The sequence below is a fragment of the Schistocerca nitens genome, chromosome 9 (genome assembly GCF_023898315.1).
Source record: "Schistocerca nitens isolate TAMUIC-IGC-003100 chromosome 9, iqSchNite1.1, whole genome shotgun sequence".
NCBI lineage: Eukaryota > Metazoa > Arthropoda > Insecta > Orthoptera > Acrididae > Schistocerca > Schistocerca nitens.
The window spans coordinates 166,228,869-166,248,853 of record NC_064622.1 but is presented as its reverse complement, the minus strand read 5'-3'; the positions used below and the strand labels follow the sequence as shown (position 1 = coordinate 166,248,853).

General features: G+C 40.1%; 1 protein-coding gene across 2 annotated transcripts in view; it reads right to left on the bottom strand.

Moving 5' to 3' along the window:
• The window catches only part of LOC126204423 (oxysterol-binding protein 1), a 289,382-nt gene that overhangs the window by 186,748 nt on the left and 82,649 nt on the right, over window positions 1-19,985 (bottom strand). For both annotated transcript variants that reach the window (XM_049938811.1, XM_049938812.1), the window contains one exon: window positions 13,016-13,272. In XM_049938811.1, coding sequence (XP_049794768.1) covers window positions 13,016-13,272 — 257 coding nt within the window. The remainder of the gene's footprint in view (window positions 1-13,015; window positions 13,273-19,985) is intronic.

Below are 19,985 nucleotides of genomic sequence, written 5' to 3'. Positions count from 1 at the left end.
GTGACATAGGCTTTCTCCAATTCGAAAAACACAGCCGCAGGCTGGTATTTCTGCAGAAAACCAGCCATTACAAAATGATGAGATAGTCAACTGCAGAATGGTGTGCTCAAGATCCACATTGCACAGTGGTTAGTAAATTATGACACTCAAGTCACCACACTAGCCAGGCATGAATCACACATTCCATCACCTTGCAAATGCAGCTGGTGAGAGAAATGGGGCAATAACTAGAAAGGAGGCATTGGTCCTTACTGGGCTTAGGTAGGGGTATGACAGCGGCTTCACACAAGTGGCTGGGAAACACGCCCCCTGCACAGATGCGATAAATAAATAAATGTAATGTGACTAGGGCCTCCCGTCGGGTAGACCGTTTGCCAGGTGCAAGTCTTTCGATTTGACGCCACATTGGTGACTTTTGTGTCGATGGGGATGAAATGATGATGATTAGGCCAACACAACACCCAGTCCCTGAGCGGAGAAAATCTCCGACCGAACCAGGAACCGAACCCGGGCCCTTGGGATTGACATTCTGTCGCACTGACCACTCAGCTACCAGGGGCGGACACAGATGCAATTGCACATATGAAGGAGAAAGTGCTTTCCCGCAAGAGAAAGGTTCTGCAGCATCTGAGTGTGAACATCGTCCAGCCCTGGGGCGGTGGATCAGGATGAAGTGAGAGCATGATCTAGCTCCCTCTTATTAAAGATGGCATTGTAGCACTCACTATTCTGAGAGGAGAAGGATATTGTCCAAGCTTCCTCCACTCATTTACAAGGGAGGAAGGCAGAGTGATAGTGGGTGGAGCTTGAAAGTGGGTGGAGCTTAAAATCTCTGCAAAATAGCAGCCCAAGGTGTTGGAGATAGCAATCCAATCCAATATGACATCATCTGCTATGGTCAGGGCAGAAATTGGGGGGGGGGGGGGGAGGCTTGGTTCCAGAGAGCTGTCGGAGGTTTCCCCTACATGATGGAAAAGGGCGTGGAACTGTTAAAAGAATGAAACCAGCTAGGTTTTCTGCTATCCCGAAGAATGCAGCAACAATGTGCACACAACTGTTCATAACAAATGCAGTTTGTCATCGTAGGAGGATGATCAAAAACGCGGAGATCATGTATCTGAACACCAATTGTGTCACGGCACAGTAAAGATGAAGTGCAAGGAATGGAGCATTATGCAGCTGTAAACATAAAATTTGTAAGGTATTCTACCTGATCATCACAACTGGGGAAATGTTGTTCGTCAAAGGTCACCAGAGAGATTACGTGCACATAGGTGTGAGAGAAGTCAGCAAACAGATAGCACACGGCAAATGGTTGCTCGAGTACATATCAGATAGAAAGGACCACTCGAGATGATGGTCAAGTTAAACAGTACAGCAGGAGAGGTCCAAAACGGAATAGGTGTGCGTGGAGTCTGAAAGGAATGTGGGTGCTCCCATGTTAAGGTAGATGAGAGGGCAACTCTCTGATGGTTCTGGGAGAACCCCAAAGGGGATGATGCACATTAAAATCACCGAGCAGAAAAAGGGGTGAGGAGTTGCTCAGTAAGTTGGAGGAAGTCTGCCTCGGTGACAATGAATGACGGAGGGATGTTAAGTTTTTTTTTTAGTTTTTAGTTTAGTTTTAGTTATGTCATTTTCCATAGATCATTTTTCCGATTATTTTATCGATATGATGTGGAACAAGTCAGATTACAAGATATATATACAGGGTGGTCCACTGATCGTGACCGGGACAAATATCTCATGAAATAAGCGTCAAATGAAAAAACTACAAAGAACAAAACTTGTCTAGCTTGAAGGGGGAAACCAGATGGCGCTATAGTTGGCCCACTAGATGGCGCTGCCATAGGCCAAACGGATAGCAACTGCATTTTTTAAAATAGAAACCCCCATTTTTTATTACATATTTGTGTATTACATAAACAAATATGAATGTTTTAGTTGGACCACTTTTTTCGCTTTGTGGTAGATGGCACTGTAATAGTCACAAACATATGGCTCACAATTTTAGACGAACAGTTGGTAACAGGTAGGTTTTTTTAAATTAAAATACAGAACCTAGGTACATTTGGACATTTTATTTCAGTTGTTCCAATGTGATACATGTACCTTTGTGAACTTTTCATTTCTGAGAACGCATGCTGTTATAGCGTGATTACCCGTGAATACCACATTAATGCAATAAATGCTCAAAATGATGTCCGTCAACCTCAATGCATTTGGCAATATGTGTAACAACATTTCTCTCAACAGCGAGTAGTTCGCCTTCCGTAATGTTCGCACATGCATGGGCAATGTGCTGACGCCAAGGTCGCTGATGTTCCACTTGTTCGTCACGAAACAGAATGCGTGCAAAAAATCTGTTATCGTCCCGTAATTTCTCTTGTGCCCAGAGGCAGAACTGTACACGACATTCAAAGTCGTTGTCACGCAATTCCTGGTGCATAGAAATATGGTATGGGTGCAATTGATGATGATGATGATGATGATGATGTAGCATTCTCAACACTGACGTTTTTGAGATTCCCAATTCTCGTGCAATTTGTCTGCTACTGATGTGTGGATTAGTCATAATAGCAGCTAAAACATCTACTTGGGCATCATCATTTGTTGCAGGTTGTGGTTGATGTTTCACATGTGGCTGAACACTTCCTGTTTCCTTAAATAATGTAACTATCCGGCGAATGGTCCGGACACTTGGATGATGTCTAGGATACTGAGCAGCATACACAGCATACACCCGTTGGGCATTTTGATCACAATAGCCATACATCAACACAATATCGACCTTTTCTGCAATTGGTAAACGGTCCATTTTAACACGGGTAATGTATCATGAAGCAAATACCATCCGCACTGGCAGAATGTTACGTGATACCACGTACTTGTACGTTTGTGACTATTACAGCACCATCTACCACAAAGCGAAAAAAGTGGTCCAACTAAAACATTCATATTTCTTTATGTACTACACGAATATGTAATAAAAATGGGGGTTTCTATTTAAAAAAATGCAGTTGATATCCGTTTCACCTATGGCAGCGCCATCTAGTGGGCCAACCATAGCGCCATCTGGTTTCCCCCTTCAAGCTAGACGAGTTTCGTTGTTTGTAGTTTTTTCATTTGATGCTTATTTTACGAGATATTTGGTCTGGTCACTATCAACGGACCACCATACACACACACACACACACACACACACACACACACACACACACACACATACACACACTGAATAGTGCTAATATTACTGAAATTTTTAGTTCTACACATGCAACTACATTTAGAGGTACTTTTTTTCTACCATTTCTGAAACAGAAACTTGTCCATGGAGTAGAAGGAGTTGTCCAAGAGAAATGATTTTAAGCTAGATTTAAAACTTGATCTGCTACCTGCCAGACACTTTCTGTTGTTGGGCAAATGATCAAAGATTTTTGTTCTGAATAATGTACTCCTTTTTGAGCAACTGACAGCTTCTATAACGGATAGGAAAGGTCATTTTCTCCTCTAGTGTTGTATGCATGAACATCACTGTTCTTCACAAATTGAGATAGATTATTTGTAAAGCATTTCATTAGCGAATATATGTACTCTAATGGTGCAATTGAAATACCTAACTCCTTGAAAAGGTGCCTGCATGACATCCTTGAGTGAACACCACTAATTATTCTCACTGCTCTCTTTTGTGCAATCAATACTTTATGTCTTAGTGGTTGTGAGGAAGGAAAATGCGGAATGCAACAGCTTGAAACCGGGTAGTCAGGGGGATGGTTTGACTACGATCATCATCCCAGATGAGCAGCAGGACTCCCCCATGAGATGCAATGCCAACCTCAGGAGAAAGTCAAAGTGGACCAGAAAGAAAAGCGAGAGGTCAAAACGGTCTTGAGGACACAATTTTGTTTCCTGGAGGCAGGGAACAAGTAGACATTGTGATTCTAAGAGCAGTCATAACTCCTCCTTGTTGTATCTAATGCCTTGAATGTTCCGTTGGAGGAGAGTCATGACACGAAAAGGGGGGGGGGGGGGGTAAAATGACAAGGTGCCACCTCTGTGGCTGCTAAGTGCCAGCCTTTGGATACTCTCTGCTACAGGGCACAGAAGTTGAAGTTGGAGGATCCTGCTCCATGAAGTCTACAGAGGCGTTGGCATTCTCCCTCTGTCAGTCTACAGAGTCTGGGGCAAAAGGATTGACTGTCTTCAGTATGTAAAAACACATGCAACTGTGGTGCAGCTGGGAGGGTCTTTTAATCGTTAGCCTCATTCCTTTTATGTTTAGTAGACATAGACTGTTAGGAAGATGATTGGCTCATTGCACGAAAACCCCCCATGATTGCCAGCATCTCCGGTGGCATGCTCCTTCCAACTGGGGGGCCCCCCCTCAGAGTGGGTGCACCCACTTTAGGTGATTGTTCACACTTCAGGTCACAACTCCTGAACACCTGACAGAGGGACCAATCGGCGATTTAGGAGGATTGCACCTCAGGCAATCACTCCTCCCTGGGCCTGGCCTGTACCAGGGGGTACGAGTGAACCCTACCTGTCAACCTGGGGCTGGGAATTACGCATTACCCAGTCACCTGTTATGTGTCAGAAGCGTGGGCCGGCCTTCAGGAGCGGACGGGGAGGAAGAAGAAAAAGAGGAACCTCACATGCCAGTGGGGAGGAAGGGCAGGAGAAGGTGAACAACAAAAGAAAAAAAGAATGAAAAAATGGTGGGGAGACTGTTCTGATTTCAGGCTACTGAAAATACTGAACACATTCCCAAAAACATCTGACATATTCCCCAAGTAAGGGAAAAAAAGTAAGAGGATAGACATGCACCACAGAAGGGAAAAGATGCTGCAAAGGCTGGAGCCCTGCATGAACTCACTAATGAGTGGTGAGCCCCCAGGAGGGGGGACGGGGTGGGGGGCAGCAGTTCTGTGGTACGGTCCTCCCAGTTGAACTTATTAACAAACTGAAATCCCAAGAATTTAATATTGTCAACCTCTCTTGTATGCTTATCATCATATTTTAGGCATACAAAGGGTGGGACAGGATGGGAGGAGACATCTTACAAGTTCTAAACTGTGTATAGTGTTTTTCAAGGATGAATGACAAAAAACTTGCTAGGTACCATTTATTGATGCGCACGAAAATTTTATTAACCAATCTTTTTAAGACTATATGAAGGTAGTTTGATAAGTCTGGTAAAAACAGCTTGTTATGTAAACAACTCACCTTACTTCTCAACACATTCTCCTTTGAGGGATAGACACTTGGTCCAGCAATCCTCCGGCTTTTCCATCTCATTGGGTAAAACAGGTTCTGTCAAACTCTGCCAAATACTCGTTGACTGCAACTATCACTTTCTCTTTTGATGAGAGTTTTTCCAAGCAAGCCAAAATTTCACATTGGGGACAGGAAGAAGTCACTTGGAGATAAGTCTGGTGCATAAGGTTGACGAGGAACCAATTCACAGCAAAATTCCTGCACTTTTGCCATTATTGTCACTGATGTGTGGGATTGTGCATTGTCCTGCTGAAAGAACACTTTTCCACGTGCCAACCTTGGTTATTTTGCAGCCAACCCAAGTTTCAAATGATCCAATAATGAAGCATAATAGGGCCCAGTTACAGTTCTTCCTTTTTCCAAGAAATCGATGAGGATTATTTCGTGGGAACCCAAAAAAACAGTGGGCATTATCTTACCATGTGACAAAATGGTCTTTGTCATCTTCAGTGCATTTTCACCAGTTTCTATTAATTGTTTCGACTGCCATTTTAACTCTGGTATGTAATGACGGATCCAGATTTTATCAACAGTCACATATTGGTGCACAAAGTCTTGTGTATTGTGATTACACATCACCAGACATTGTATTGAAATGTTGTGCTAGATGCACATTTGGTTGACTGCGAGCAACCACAGCACCCACCTCGCACACTGTTTTCTGTTTTGATTTGCTTGGCAGCCCAATCAACTGAAAATGTTTAATAATAGCATGAAACACTGTTTTCTCCATTTTCAATTGCAGTCGACAAACCACACACTTCAGACAGGTATCAAAATGAACTGTATCCTGTATGATGTACAGATTCTTTATATGGTCTTTGGAACGAACAAGCTTATCAACCGTGAAGGCACAACAAAAAAGTTCCTTTCTTTCATGGAAATTTATCAGACTATCCTTTGATTTGGTATTTTTTGCAATCACATTGGAATTTTACAATCTATTGCCAAGCTTGCAGAAAAATAATAATTAACTAAAGATGATCTGCCCTTTTGCAAATACAAAATTGTTGTTTTGCTCTAATACCCAAACAGGATTCACCACAGTTGTGGCATCCTCAGTGGGCTTTTTCCTTTTATTGTTTACATAAAAGGGAAAAAAATACTAAGGATACCACAACTGTGGTGAAACATTGAAACATGTTTGGGCATTAGAGCAAACCAATGACTATATACTGACAAAAAAGGAAGGTCCTCTATAATTTATTATTTATTGCAATAATTCATTATTTATTGCAATGTTTGTATCATCTGAAAACTAAACAAACTTGGCATCTGGTTATGTTACTGATGGAAGATCACTGATATATCCAAGAAAAAGGGAGGAGCTGAAGATGGACCTTCTGGGCACCATACATAAATAATTCCAGTTAGATGAGGCCCATAGCTTAATACAGGACTCTTTCCTATTGACACCCTTTGCTTTCTATCACAGATGTGAACTGAACCATTTTGTATCATTTTCTGCTGTACTGCAACATTACAATTTATTTAAAAGTGCAGTGTGCGTTACACAGTCAAACGCCTTTGACAGATCACAAAATACACTAACAGCCTGTAATTTATTGCCTAATGAATTAAGTGCATTATTGTTGCAAGTGTTGATAGCCTTCTCAGTATCAGAACCCTTTAGAAAAAACCAACTGTGACACTGACAATATATTGTTTGTCGTCAGATGGTTAATACGCTGATGGTGCATTACCTTTTCTGAAATTTTCGAAAAGTGAAATTGAACAGAAATTTGATGTTATTTCTTCAGATTCTTTCTTAAATAATGGCTTAAACTTCTGCACATTTCAACCATTCAGGAAATGTTTCACTGAAAATGACTGGTTACACATGCAACATAACATGTCACTAAACTCAGAAAAACTGAAAAAATTGCGACGCACCGTAATGACACATTGAGTTGCAGACAAGCACAATGAAAAGATTGTTATGATATATCTTTCAGGCAAAGCTTTCTTCAGAAAAGAAAACATATTCTCTCTCTCTCTCTCTCTCTCTCTCTCTCTCTCTCTCACACACACACACACACACACACACACAAAATCATTCGCAGAAGCAAGCACACCTCACCCACAGGATTGCCACCTCCAGCAGCTCAAACCTGTTGATACTCCAAACTAGAATTTCCATTGTTTAGACTCAGAAGCACAATCTTCAATTAACTTGTTAATATTTTATCATAAGAACAATAAGTTTTTGATTTTAAAGGTTTTTATGGTGGATATTACTACTATTGGTATAGTGATGGTTACAGTCATAGTACTGAAGTTATTTGTAATGATTTGTTTTTGATATTCCATGGCAGCATCTACAGAACCTAGCAACCCAATCTTTTCAGGAGGAGTTATAAAAAGCTTGTTAAACAGTTTTGCAATGCTGGATACATATGCTACCAATGTATCACTTATTCTTAATGTTACCTGCTCCTCTTCATCTCTGGACCTCCCAAACCATATCCTGTATTGTCTTTATTTTGTGATATGATGTGACTATCTGTTTCATGCAATGCATTTGAATTATTGTCTATTTTACTACCTTCCATATTCTGCAGTATGCCTTGTAATGAGCTATAGCATCAACACCCGAGCTTTTTCTGACTTCCAGATACAGTTTCCTTTTTGTCTCACAAGATACCTCTATTCCTTGAATTAATACATGGTTTTTGTAGAATTTAGTATAATATAGTTAAGTTCTGGGGGAAAGGCAGTTTTCAAATCCGGTAAGGACTTCATTAATGGTTGTGTATATTTCATCCATGCCATGAGCACTGCGTAAATCACACCAGGTTATGTCTTTAAAGAATTTCCAAAATAATACATATCTGGGTTCTTGGACACCCTCTTTAAATTAGCTTTAGCAGATTTTATATCCTGACCAGCATTCACTTTTATCAGAAGGAGTTTCACATCAGAGTCTGAGAGGCCACTGACTGCTGGTTATGTAACACAATTTTTTCATTAGATCTATAAATACATTGTCAATGACCATTTTTGAGCAACTAGCTAACCTAATTGTGAAATTTACAGCAGCAATCAAGTTGAATGATGATGATGATGATACTCACTGCAATAAATTATTACTAGAATTTTTTTAAGGAAATCCACAATAAAATCACCAGCAACCACTACATATTTGTCTTTCACTGTTGAATAAGCCAACAGAGCTTCAAGGTAATTTATGAACAGATTAAAATTACCTGTAGGTGCTCCAGTACACATTTACTATTATGAAACGTTTATTATGAAATGCCACTTCTACTGCACACACTTCCATATGCTATTCTTGGCTAAATTTATGAATATCTATGTTCTTAAATTCCTAATGAATGTTGTAACCCATATTTTCTCCATTTCTGCTCTACAAAAGTGAGATGCGACTAATGACAGTGTCTCCCCACCTTAAGTTTTCTGTTAATAGCCCTTTCTGGTTGAGGTTAAGGCCATGATGCCCAGTATAATCCCGTCTTCTGACAGACTCAACAGAAACCACATCAACATGTGACTCCACACCTGACAGAAGCAGCCATTCCAACTCCAAATTAACTCTCCTCCTAGAAGAGTTAAAATGAGGTTAGTCATGGCATCTCCGACCAGGTACAAATTCAACATTGGGATGTCTCTATACTGATGAAGTCTTTAACAGGTCATGCTCTACATTGTGTTTAAGTTCTCTGTCCATACTCTTGTCCAGTCCACTCAATACAGATACAGTGTCTTCATTGGTGAAGTCTTTTAAAGTGATCCTAAATCAACAGTCACACAGATACACACTTGGTTTGAAACAAGTGATGACTTGGTATTATGTTTTTGGTTGATCAAGCAAAAGTTGGCCTGCACATCCAGCATCAAGAACAAACCTTTTTCTCTTTACTGACTTCCTTATATTCTTACTTTCCACTTTATTGTTGAAAGTTTGTTTTGACCTGTCTACATCTGCACCCATCTGAGACTCACCTTTTCTAAATGAAGCAACATGTCACACTTAAGTTGTCAGATGAAATTCTACACCTCTCCTTTCTGTTATCTCTCTTTATCCTGTCTCATTAACCTGGCCAGATATTTTCCTGACCTTATGTACTACATCCTGAACAGCAAGTTACAACTCCACCCCAACATCCTCTATCTGTTGTATATCTTGCAAAACCAGTGAACAGTTTCATTTACTTCCACAATTCCCATGCTACATGTATGTGGACCACTGGGGAATGTCACATAAAATAGTGTTAGAATGGAGACATGCTTTTTGGTCAGGAATTGATGGGCAAATAGCGCAAGTTATTGCAGATTGCCATAGGGTGCCAATATGACAGCAGTTGCCTACACAGCCTGACAGTTGAGCCCCCTGTCTGAATTAATGAACATACAGCCAGAGCACAATGGTCTGCCGCCCATTTGTGTATTGCTATTTGCATTGTACCTCGTCTTTCATGTGTGTGTACTGTTCGAGCAATATATTACAGTGTTCTTGGGTTAGAATACTTTTCCTTGTCTGCTTGTGTCTGTATATGTGTGGATGGAAATGTGTGTGTGTGTGTGTGTGTGTGTGTGTGTGTGTGTGTGTGTGTGTGTGTGAGTGCGCGGGCGCGGGCGCGCGCGCGTGCGTGCGTGTATACCTGTCCTTTTTCCCCCCTAAGGTAAGTCTTTCCACTCCCGGGATTGGAATGACTCCTCACCCTCTCCCTTAAAACCCATATCCTTTCGCCTTTCCCTCTCCTTCCCTCTTTCCTGATGAAGCAACCGTGGGTTGCAAAAGCTTGAAATTTTGTGTGTATGTTTGTGTGTTTTTTTTTATTGTGTGTATCTACCAGCGCTTTCCCGTTTGGTAAGTCACGGAATCTTTGTTTTTAATATATTTTTCCCATGTGGAATGTTTCTTTCTATTTTATTCATATCAGAAGTAATAATTGTATGTACTTGATATTTTTTCTGGAAAAATTATCTAAAATCCATGCAGCAAGCACAGTTAGATACAAAATGAAGAGTGAATGAGTAAAATGAATGGTTCCCAAAAAAGAATGAACACCAGTGAACTATTTCCCAAAGACAAATGAGTCAGCCCACCTCTACTTCACACAGCCATCAACAGATTTAAGACAATTACATGATCATGCCATGGACCTCTGCTGTTGTTGATGTAATTGCTAATGAGATGCCTCATAAGTGAGGATATCATCGTATAGCCAATGCAATCTTACAGTGACAGTTCCAAGTAGGGGGAGAATATGGTGGCAACACACCACCACCACCACCACCACCACCACCACCACCACAGAAGATTTCGAACCTACCTCTCTTCTTAAGGCATAAATGTTTTCCATTCGTCATAAAGAGAATAAAATCGGACATCTACATCTACACGGATACTCCACAGTCCACCATACAGTGTATGGCAGAGAGTACTCCATACCATTGCTTGTCATTTCCTTTCATGTTCCACTCACAAATAGAGCAAGAGAAAAGCGACTGTCTAAATGCCTCTGTATGAACCCTAATTTCTTGTCTCTTACCTTCATGGTCCTTAAGCGCAAAATATGTTGGAGTCAGTAGAATCATTCCGCATTCAACTTCAAATGCCAGTTCTATAAATTTTCTGAATAGCGTTCCTCGAAAAGAATGTTGCCTTCCCTCCAGAGATTCCCATTTGAGTTCCTGAAGCATGTCCGTAACCTCTGCATATTGTTCGAAACTGCCAGTAACAAATCTAACAGCCCACCTCTGTATTACTCTGATGTCTTCCTTTAATATGACCTGGTACAATCCCAAACACTCCTTTACAGATGAACCACACTCTCCTAGAATTCTCCCAATAAAAGGAAGTCAACCATTTGCATTCCCTACCACAATCCTCATATGCTTGTTCTATTTCATACTGCTTTGCAATATTATGCACAGATAGTTAAACAACGTGAGTGTGTCAAGCAGGACCCTACTAATGCTGAATCCCAACATTATGGGTTTGTCTTTTTTATTTATCTGATTTAACTTGCATTTTTCTACATCTAGAGCCAGCTGCATTCATAATACCAACTAGAAACTTTGTCTAAGTCATCATCTATCCTCCTACAATCACTCAATTTTGACACCTTACCATACACCACAGCATCATCAGCAAATAACCGCAGACTGCTGCTTATCCTGTCTGGCAGATGATTTATGTATATAAAGAATAACAGTGGTCCTATCAAACTTCTATGGGGTACTCCTGGCGATACCCTTGTCCGTGATGAATACTCACTGTCGGAAACAACATACTGGGTTTCATAATTTAAGAAGTCTCCAAAGCCACTCCCATATCTGTGAACCTATTCCATATGCTCACACCTGCAAGAGGCACCATGTCAAATGCTTACCAGAAATTTAGAAATATAGAATCTACCTGCTGCTTTCACTTATAGTTCACAGTAGTAATGTGAGAAAATAGCAAGCTGAGTTTCGCGCGAGTGACGGTTTCTAAAACCATGTTGATTCATGAACATAAGATTCTCGGTCTGAAGAAAATTTATTATACTTGAACTGAGAATGTGTTCTAGGACTCTGCACCAAACCAATGTCAGGGATACTGATCTGTAATTTCATGGGTCTGTTCTTTTGCTCTTCTTATGTACAGGAGTCACCTGCCCTTTTTTTCCAGTAACTTGGGACTTTGTGCTGGGTGAGAGAAGTGCGATAGATGCAAGCTACGTAAGGGGCCATTGCTGTAGGGCACTCTTTGAAAAAGCAAACTGGGATTCCATATGGAGCTGGTGACTTATTTGTTTCCGACTCTTTCAGTTGGTTCTCTATGCCAGGGATCCTTATTACTATGTCATCCATAAAGGAGTCTGTTCGATGGTCTTTCAGTTGTTTCTCTGCTTCAGGAATGCTTATTACTATGTCGTCCATATGGGAGGCTGTTTAATGGTCTAACGGAAAATCTTTTCCCAGCCTCCATTCTAAACTAGAAGGCAGGATGGAGAAATACTGTGTCATTGATATGAGTAGTAGTTGGTCACATAAGCATATCAACATATCTACACCATACTGGGGATATACACTCAATTTTCCTAAAACATCCTACAATGAAAAGTGGCAACTACGGAAATAATAGAATTTCCAGTTCTTCTTATTGTTCATAAAGCTCACTGATTTCAATAAAATATCTGGTTGTCAGACACAAAAGAACAACCCACTCATGTTGCCAAGGGCAATAGTACTGGGAAATTCCACAGAAACTTTTGGTGATTTTTGGAAAAATGACATTCATAGTTGGCCATTTCATCATTTGTAATTTCTGAGTGCGTAATTCGGTCAATGATGTATGTCAAATCTCACTGTTGACTCGCACAGTTTGTAAGTCTGATGAGAAATCAATCCCTGTGAAATGTGATGTACAAATTCACTTGACAGGCATAGAAGCCCGCACATTTTTATCAAAATGGTAAAGTTTGGATAACAGAATGCACAGCATACGAGAACAAATTAGAATTCCTCCCACTGCTAAAGCAGTCACAACTAATGTCAGTAAGCTGTCAAACACAACTTCATTAGGCAGACATTAAAGGAAAGTGACAGTGTTGGGCACTAACCTAAATGAAGGTACCAAAAGGTTACAAGGATATTATAAGAGCAAATATATAAACTGAACAATGATTTTCAGGTAACAGTAATTACATTTTTCACATATTATTAAAGGGCTTTCAAATTTGATTTGTTTTATCCCATTTATGCTTTTTTTTTAAAAAAAACTTACATTGATCATGGCATTGGACGTTATCCGGAAAAGTGTTGCCCTCTCATTAACAGACTTTAGTTTAGCTGAAACATCTTGAGTTGAATCTAGTGTCTCTAGTTCAGAAAGGGAACGCTGGAGGGCACCTCCATGTTTAGTGATGAGTTCGCTGCATGTCTGCAAGTCTTCCAACTTAGCTGCTAATGTTTTTATCACAGTTTCCATGTCACTTTTCTGGCTTGTTGGACCTGTCTCATCAAACACTTCCTCTTCTTCCTCTGCAACAACAAATAAACAGCTGCAGGTTTCTATCAGAGTCAGATACCACTCAAAGCCTTGGCAGCAAAAACACTTCAAGATGCTGCTAGGTTACTTTCATTCACATGACCAATTTCGATATTTTAAATCTAATTTTCAATTGGTTTTTCTATAACAAAAAAAGATCCTTTAAGATGATGCAGTACGAAACCTGAAAATGTACACTGGCAATTATGACACATATAGTAACTTCAAACCACAATGTTCTACAGCAAAATAAATAAATAAATAAATAAATAGGTACAGTACAGTGCTGAACATTCTTTTTTATTCTATGTACAAAGAATGCTAAGACATATGGTGAAGGATGAAAGTGTATACATAATCTCAATTAAACATCAGTTTGACTGGATGATGTTGAGAATGCTAAATCACAATATAAAATCAAGCTATCCCTAAAACTGACAGTGGTCATTATTGTTGGCAAGGAAATAACTGCACAGTAGTTCAAGGCTAATGGGATGACACTGGGCTAGTAACAACTCACTCAACTACTATACATAATGTTACAAATTAAGGATTAGTTTGCTTTGTGAAACATCTGCTTCTATGTGACAGCAGTCTAATATCAGAGGTGATATCCATAAATGAAGGTAAAAATTAACATCTGAGTGAGACATGTAGATCACCTACTGGTCTGATGAGAGGCTAGCTACGTACAAGGCAAAAGTATAATGAATAGGACACTGGCTCTGATCAAATTTTATTGACAACACAGTTGGATCAGATGGTAACACAAGATACAACAGATTTTTATGTGCACACCTAGATATCAAAATAGGAATAGATATACAATATGTTCAAGACTGGATAAAAAGTAGGAAATGTGACTTCAACTGGGCTCATCACAAAAGTCTAGCAATTTTAAATCTCAAACTTGTAGTGTGATTAAAGTATCCTAATAACAGCTATGGAGAGGTCAATCATTTTCTTCCTGTAATATTTTGACTCTGTGGGTCCTCACAAGTACCATAAAGATTGGGGAAAAAACTTTGCAACAGCAAAAATATTATCTGAATACTAAATCTGCATTTTCATACTTCACCATAAATACAATCAATTCCCCCTACCTTCACCAATGAACAATGGAAGTTGCTGAGCTGGGTTGGTTGGTGTGTCTAAGCAATACAGATAGCTGTACTGTAGGTACACAACAATGGAGGGGTATTTTTCACGAGGGCATGCAGCTATACTGAATGACTTAAGGATATGGCATACTCTTGAGTAAAATGTTCCACAACTAAAACAGTCCCCCCATTCAAATCTACAAACAGGGATTACTAAACAGAAGGTCATCACCAGGAAAAACTAGCAGTCTATGGAACAGGGCGTGGACTGTTAGAAGCTATTCATCAGGTAGATAGTTAGAGAATTTAAAATGGGAAATGGATAGGTTGAAGTCAAATATAGTGGGAATATGTAAAGAGCAGTGGCAGTGAGAATAGGACTTCTGGTCAGGCAAGTACAGGGTATAAATATAAAATCAAATAGGGGTAATGCAGGAGTAGGTCTAATAATGAATGAGAAAATATGACTATGGGCAAGCTACTACAAACAGCATAGCAAAAGTGTATTCATAGCCAAGATAGAAACAGCCAACACCCACCACAATAGTACAAGTTTATATGCCAACTAGACTGATAGATGAAGAGACTGAATAAATGTATAATGAGATAAAAGAAACTATTCAGATAATTAGGGGAGACAAAAATTTGATTGTCATGGGAGAGTGGATAAGAGTAACATGAAGATAACAGAAAGGAGTTGGAAAACACAGGCTGGGGGCATAGCAATGAAAGGAGAAGCCGCCTGCTACAATTCTGCACAAAAAAAGAGGTTAATCATTGCAAATACTAACCGTCATGAAAGAGATACTAAGAACTGGCATGTTATAAGATTTGACGGAGATTTAGAAACCAGACTTTAAGCTGTAAACTCTTCCAGGGGTACACAGTCATAATTTATTGGCTAATACACTACTGTGTGGAAAAAGTGAAACACTCAGACTGAGAGATGTGATCATAATGAAATTTATTCATAATTTATTCCCCTAATTTGAAACACGATACTACACAAATGATTAGCATTACAGAACGGTAACTGCACTGTGACTGTGGAAATTTAGTATGCAGTAGTGCCACCATGTGCTGCAATCAGAGCTGCTAGACGTCATGGAATGGAACCAAAGAGCACATGAAAATGCTGATGGGAAATACTTTGCCACACAGTTTGTAGGCACATACACAAAAGCTGTGTCAGGACCAAAATGAACAAATTGCCAACTGAGAATATCCCAGACGTGTTTGATGGGTGAAATGTCCGGCAAATGGGCAGGCCAGGGAAACAGTGTTACCCATCATTCTTCGAAGAGAGTTGCACATTTCTCACCACATGTGGCCGGGCATTGTCCTGCTGAAATATAGCATGTGGAATGGCCTGCAGGAGGGGCAATGCCTCAGATTGTAAAACCTCCCTCATGTAGCTCTGCAGGCTGCCCTCAAGATGCAAGAAGTGAGATCATGTGTTATACGCAATGGTGCCTCAAAGCATCATAGTTGATAGAGTCAGGCAGCAGCAACCGGACAAGACAGAAGCAGCAACACAGAAGTAACCAATTTTTGGACTTTTGAAAGTTCATAACCAAGAGCGAATTGTATAATTTCTTCTGTGTACTTTGATAGTTTAGATTCTCAAGTTTTGTGTATTAATTTAATATCTAATACACACAGTTCTTGTATTTTTGTTTGTGTCAGAAAATAAACAAATTTTGTGACATATTACAAGTTCCAAATCACGAGCGAATTATTCAGTCTCAGCTGAGTGATTCGGTAGATCATGTTTTAAATCTCTGTGTATTAATCTAATTTATTAGACACAGTTCTGGCATTTTCGTCAGGGTCTACAGTAGATCTCCGCACAACATGTTGATAGTCTGTTTGTCTGAGTAGTGTAGTTTTTGACGGTCTTTAGTATGGATACAGACTGTGATTGTTGTGCGGATGCAAGGAATTGGTGACACTTCGCTCTTAGCTCCAGGCTGTGATGGCTTTGGTTACACAGCTTGAAGCTGCAGTGAACAGGTGTCACTGTTGTGAGCCAGCTGTGGGTATCCAACAGATGTCCAGCACATCCAAGTCCTCCATTCGGTCCTCAGTGGTGGCAGCCCACTGACTGCCATTGAGGTTGATCCCTCACCTGTGGTCGAGTGGGAGGTCACATCAGGGCAGAGAGTGAAAGACTTCCCAGGGGGCCACATGAAAGGCCTCTCAGGTCAGTCTGACAAACATGTTCCACATGCTGTCTGTGGCTGACACTGTCGCCCAGCCAGATGCAGCCACCTGTACTGTTTCAGATGAAACCTCTCAGCCTGCAAGATCCGGGCAATCAGAGAAGGTGGGATTATTGGTAGATGTGAGTTCCAATGTTAGGCACGTTATGGGGCCCCTTAAGGACATGGCTGCCAAGAAGGGGAAGAAGGCCAATGTGCACTCCGTGTGCACACTGGGTGGAGTCATTCCAGATGTGGAACGGGTCATTCAGGATGCCATGAAGAGCACAGGGTGCAGCCTACTGCAGGTGGTGGCTCATGTCGGTACCACCAATGTGTGTTGCTTTGGATCGAAAGAGAATCTCTCTGGTTTCAAGTGGCTAACAGAAGTGGTAAAGGCTGCCAGTCTTGCTTGCGAGATGAAAGCAGAGCGCACCATATGCAGCATAGTCGACAGGACCAAATGCGGATGTCAGATACCGAGCTGAGTGGAGGGTCTGAATCAGAGTCTCACACTGTTCTGCAACCTTGTAGGCTGCAGATTCCTCGACTTTGCCCCATGGAGTGGTTGGGTTTCAGGTTCTGCTGAATAGGTCAGGAGTCCACTACACACAAGAGGTGGCTACACAGGTAGCAGGGGCTGTGGCATGGTCTGGGTGGTTTTTTAGGTTAGAGGGTCTTGAAAAAACACAAAAATGACTTCAGTCTCAAGGGGTACAGACCAAACACAGGAAAAATGTAGATACAGGAACCATCGGTATAACAGTTGTAAATTGTCGTAGTTGTGTTGGTAAAGTACCAGAGCTCCAAGCACTAATAGAAAGCACTGATGCTCAAATCATTATAGGCGCTGAAAGCTGGCCGAAATTTTTGCAAACAACCTAATGGTGTTCTGAAAGAATAGGCTAAACACAGTTGGTGATGGTGTGTTTGTTGCTGTCAGAAGTAGTTTATCTTGTCATGAAACTGGAGCAGATAGTTCCTGTGAGTTAGTATGGGCAGAGGTCATTGTTGGCAACCGGATTAAAATAATAATTGGATTCTTTTACCCATCTCCCAATTCCAATGATAGATTTGCTGAAAGGTTCAGAGAAAACTTGAGTTTAATTTCAAATAAATACACAAGTCATACAATTATAGTTGGTGGTGGCTTTAATTCACCCTCAATATGTTGGCAAAAATACATGTTTAAATGCAGAAGTATGCATAAAACATCATCCAAAGTTGTGGTAAATGCATTCTCTGAAAATTATTTCAAGCAGTTAGTTCATGAGCCCACATGCATAGTAAGCAGATGTAAAAACACACTTTACTTCTTGCCAACAAATAATCCTGAACTAATAACAAAAATCAAAATGGATGCAGGGATTAGTGAGCATAGGGCTGTCATAGCAAGATTGGATACTGCAAGTATAAATCTTCCAAAAATAAATTAAAAATATACCTATTCAAAACAGCAAATAAAGATTCACTTGGAGCTTTCCTGAGAGACAATCTCCACTCTTTCCAAATTAACAAAAGTAAGTGTAGACCAGATGTGGTTTGAATTCAAAGAAATAATAGTGGCATCAATTGAGAGATTTATACCAAGCAAATTAAGAAACAATGGAGGTGATCCTCCATGGTAAACAAAACAGGCCAGACACTGTTGCAGAAACAACAAAAAAAAATGTCAAATTTAAGGCCACAAAACCTCCAAGATTGGCGATCTTTTACAGACCCTTCGAAACTTAGCACAGACCTCAATGAGTGATACTTATAACAGTTTCCACAATGAAACTTTGTCTCAAAACCTGGAAGAAAAGCCAAAGAAATTCTGGTCGTATGTGAAGTATGCTAGTGGCAAGATACGATCAATGCCTTGTCTGTGTGACAGCAATGAAAATACTATTGATGACAGTGCTGCCAAAGCAGAGTTACTAAACACAGCCTTCCAACATTCCTTCACCGAAGAAGACATAGTAAATACTCTAGAAGTCAAATAAGAACAGCTACCAACATGAGTAACATAGAAGTAGATATCCTCAGAGTAGTGAAGCAACTTATCACTTAATAAAAGCAAGTCTGCTGGTCCAGACTGTATACCAGTTAAGTTCCTGATACAATAGCTCCATACTTATCAATCACATACAACCGTTTGCTTGATGAAAGATCCGTACCCAAAGCCTAGAAAGTCGGACGTCACACCACTATTCAAGAAAGGTGGTAGGAGTAATCCACTAAATTAGAGGCCCATATCATTAATGTCAATATGCAGCAGGATTTTGGAACATATATTGCGTTTGAACATTATGAATTACCTCAAAGAAAACAGTCTATTGACACACAGTCAACATGGATTGAGAAAACATTGTTCTTGTGAAACACATCTAGCTCTTTACTCGCATGAAGTGTTGAGTGCTACTGACAATTGATTTCAGATTGATTCCATATTTCTGGATTTCCAGAAGGCTTCTGACACTGTACCACACAAGTGAAATTGAGTGCTTATGGAATATCATCTCAGTTATGTGACTGGATGTGTGATTCCCTGTCCGAGAGGTCACAGTTCATAGTAATTTATGGAAAGTCATCGAGTAAAACGGAAGTGATTTCTGGTATACCCCAAGGTAGTGTTACAGGCCCTTTGCTGTTCGTTATCTATATAAATGATTTAGGAGACAATCCGAGCAGTTATCTTAGGTTGTTTGCAGACAATGCTGTCATTTATTGACTAGTAAAGTCATCAGAAGATCAAAACAATTTGCAGAATGATTAAGAAAAGATCTCTCTATGGTGCAAAAATTGGCAATTGAAACTAAATAATGAAAAGTGTGAGGTCATCCACATAAGCTAAAAGGAATCTGTTAAACTTTGGTTACACAGTAAATCAGTCAAATCTAAAGGCCGTAAATTCAACTAAATGCCTAGGAATTACAAGTACAAACAACTTAAATTGAAGGAACACACAGAAAATGTTGTGGGAACGGGTAACCAAAGACTGTGTTTTATTGGCAGGACACTTAGAAAATGTAACAGATCTACTAAGGAGACTGCCTACACTACACTTATCCACCCTCTTTTAGAATAATTCTGTGCAATGTGGGTGCTTACCAGACAGGATTGATGTAGTACATCGAGAAAGTTCAAAGAAGGGCAGCACGTTTTGGGTTATTGGAAAATAGGGGAGAAGTGTCACTGGAATTATATGGGATGTGGGGTGGACATCTTTAAAACAAAGGCATTTTTCGCAGCAACGGAATCTTCTCATAACATTTCAATCACTAACTTTCTCCTCTGAACGCGAAAATATTTTTTTTGACAACTACCTACATAGGGAGAAATGCTCATCATAATGAAATAAGGGAAATCAGAGCTTGCATAGAGAGATACAGATGTTCATTTTTTCCACACTCTGTATGAGAT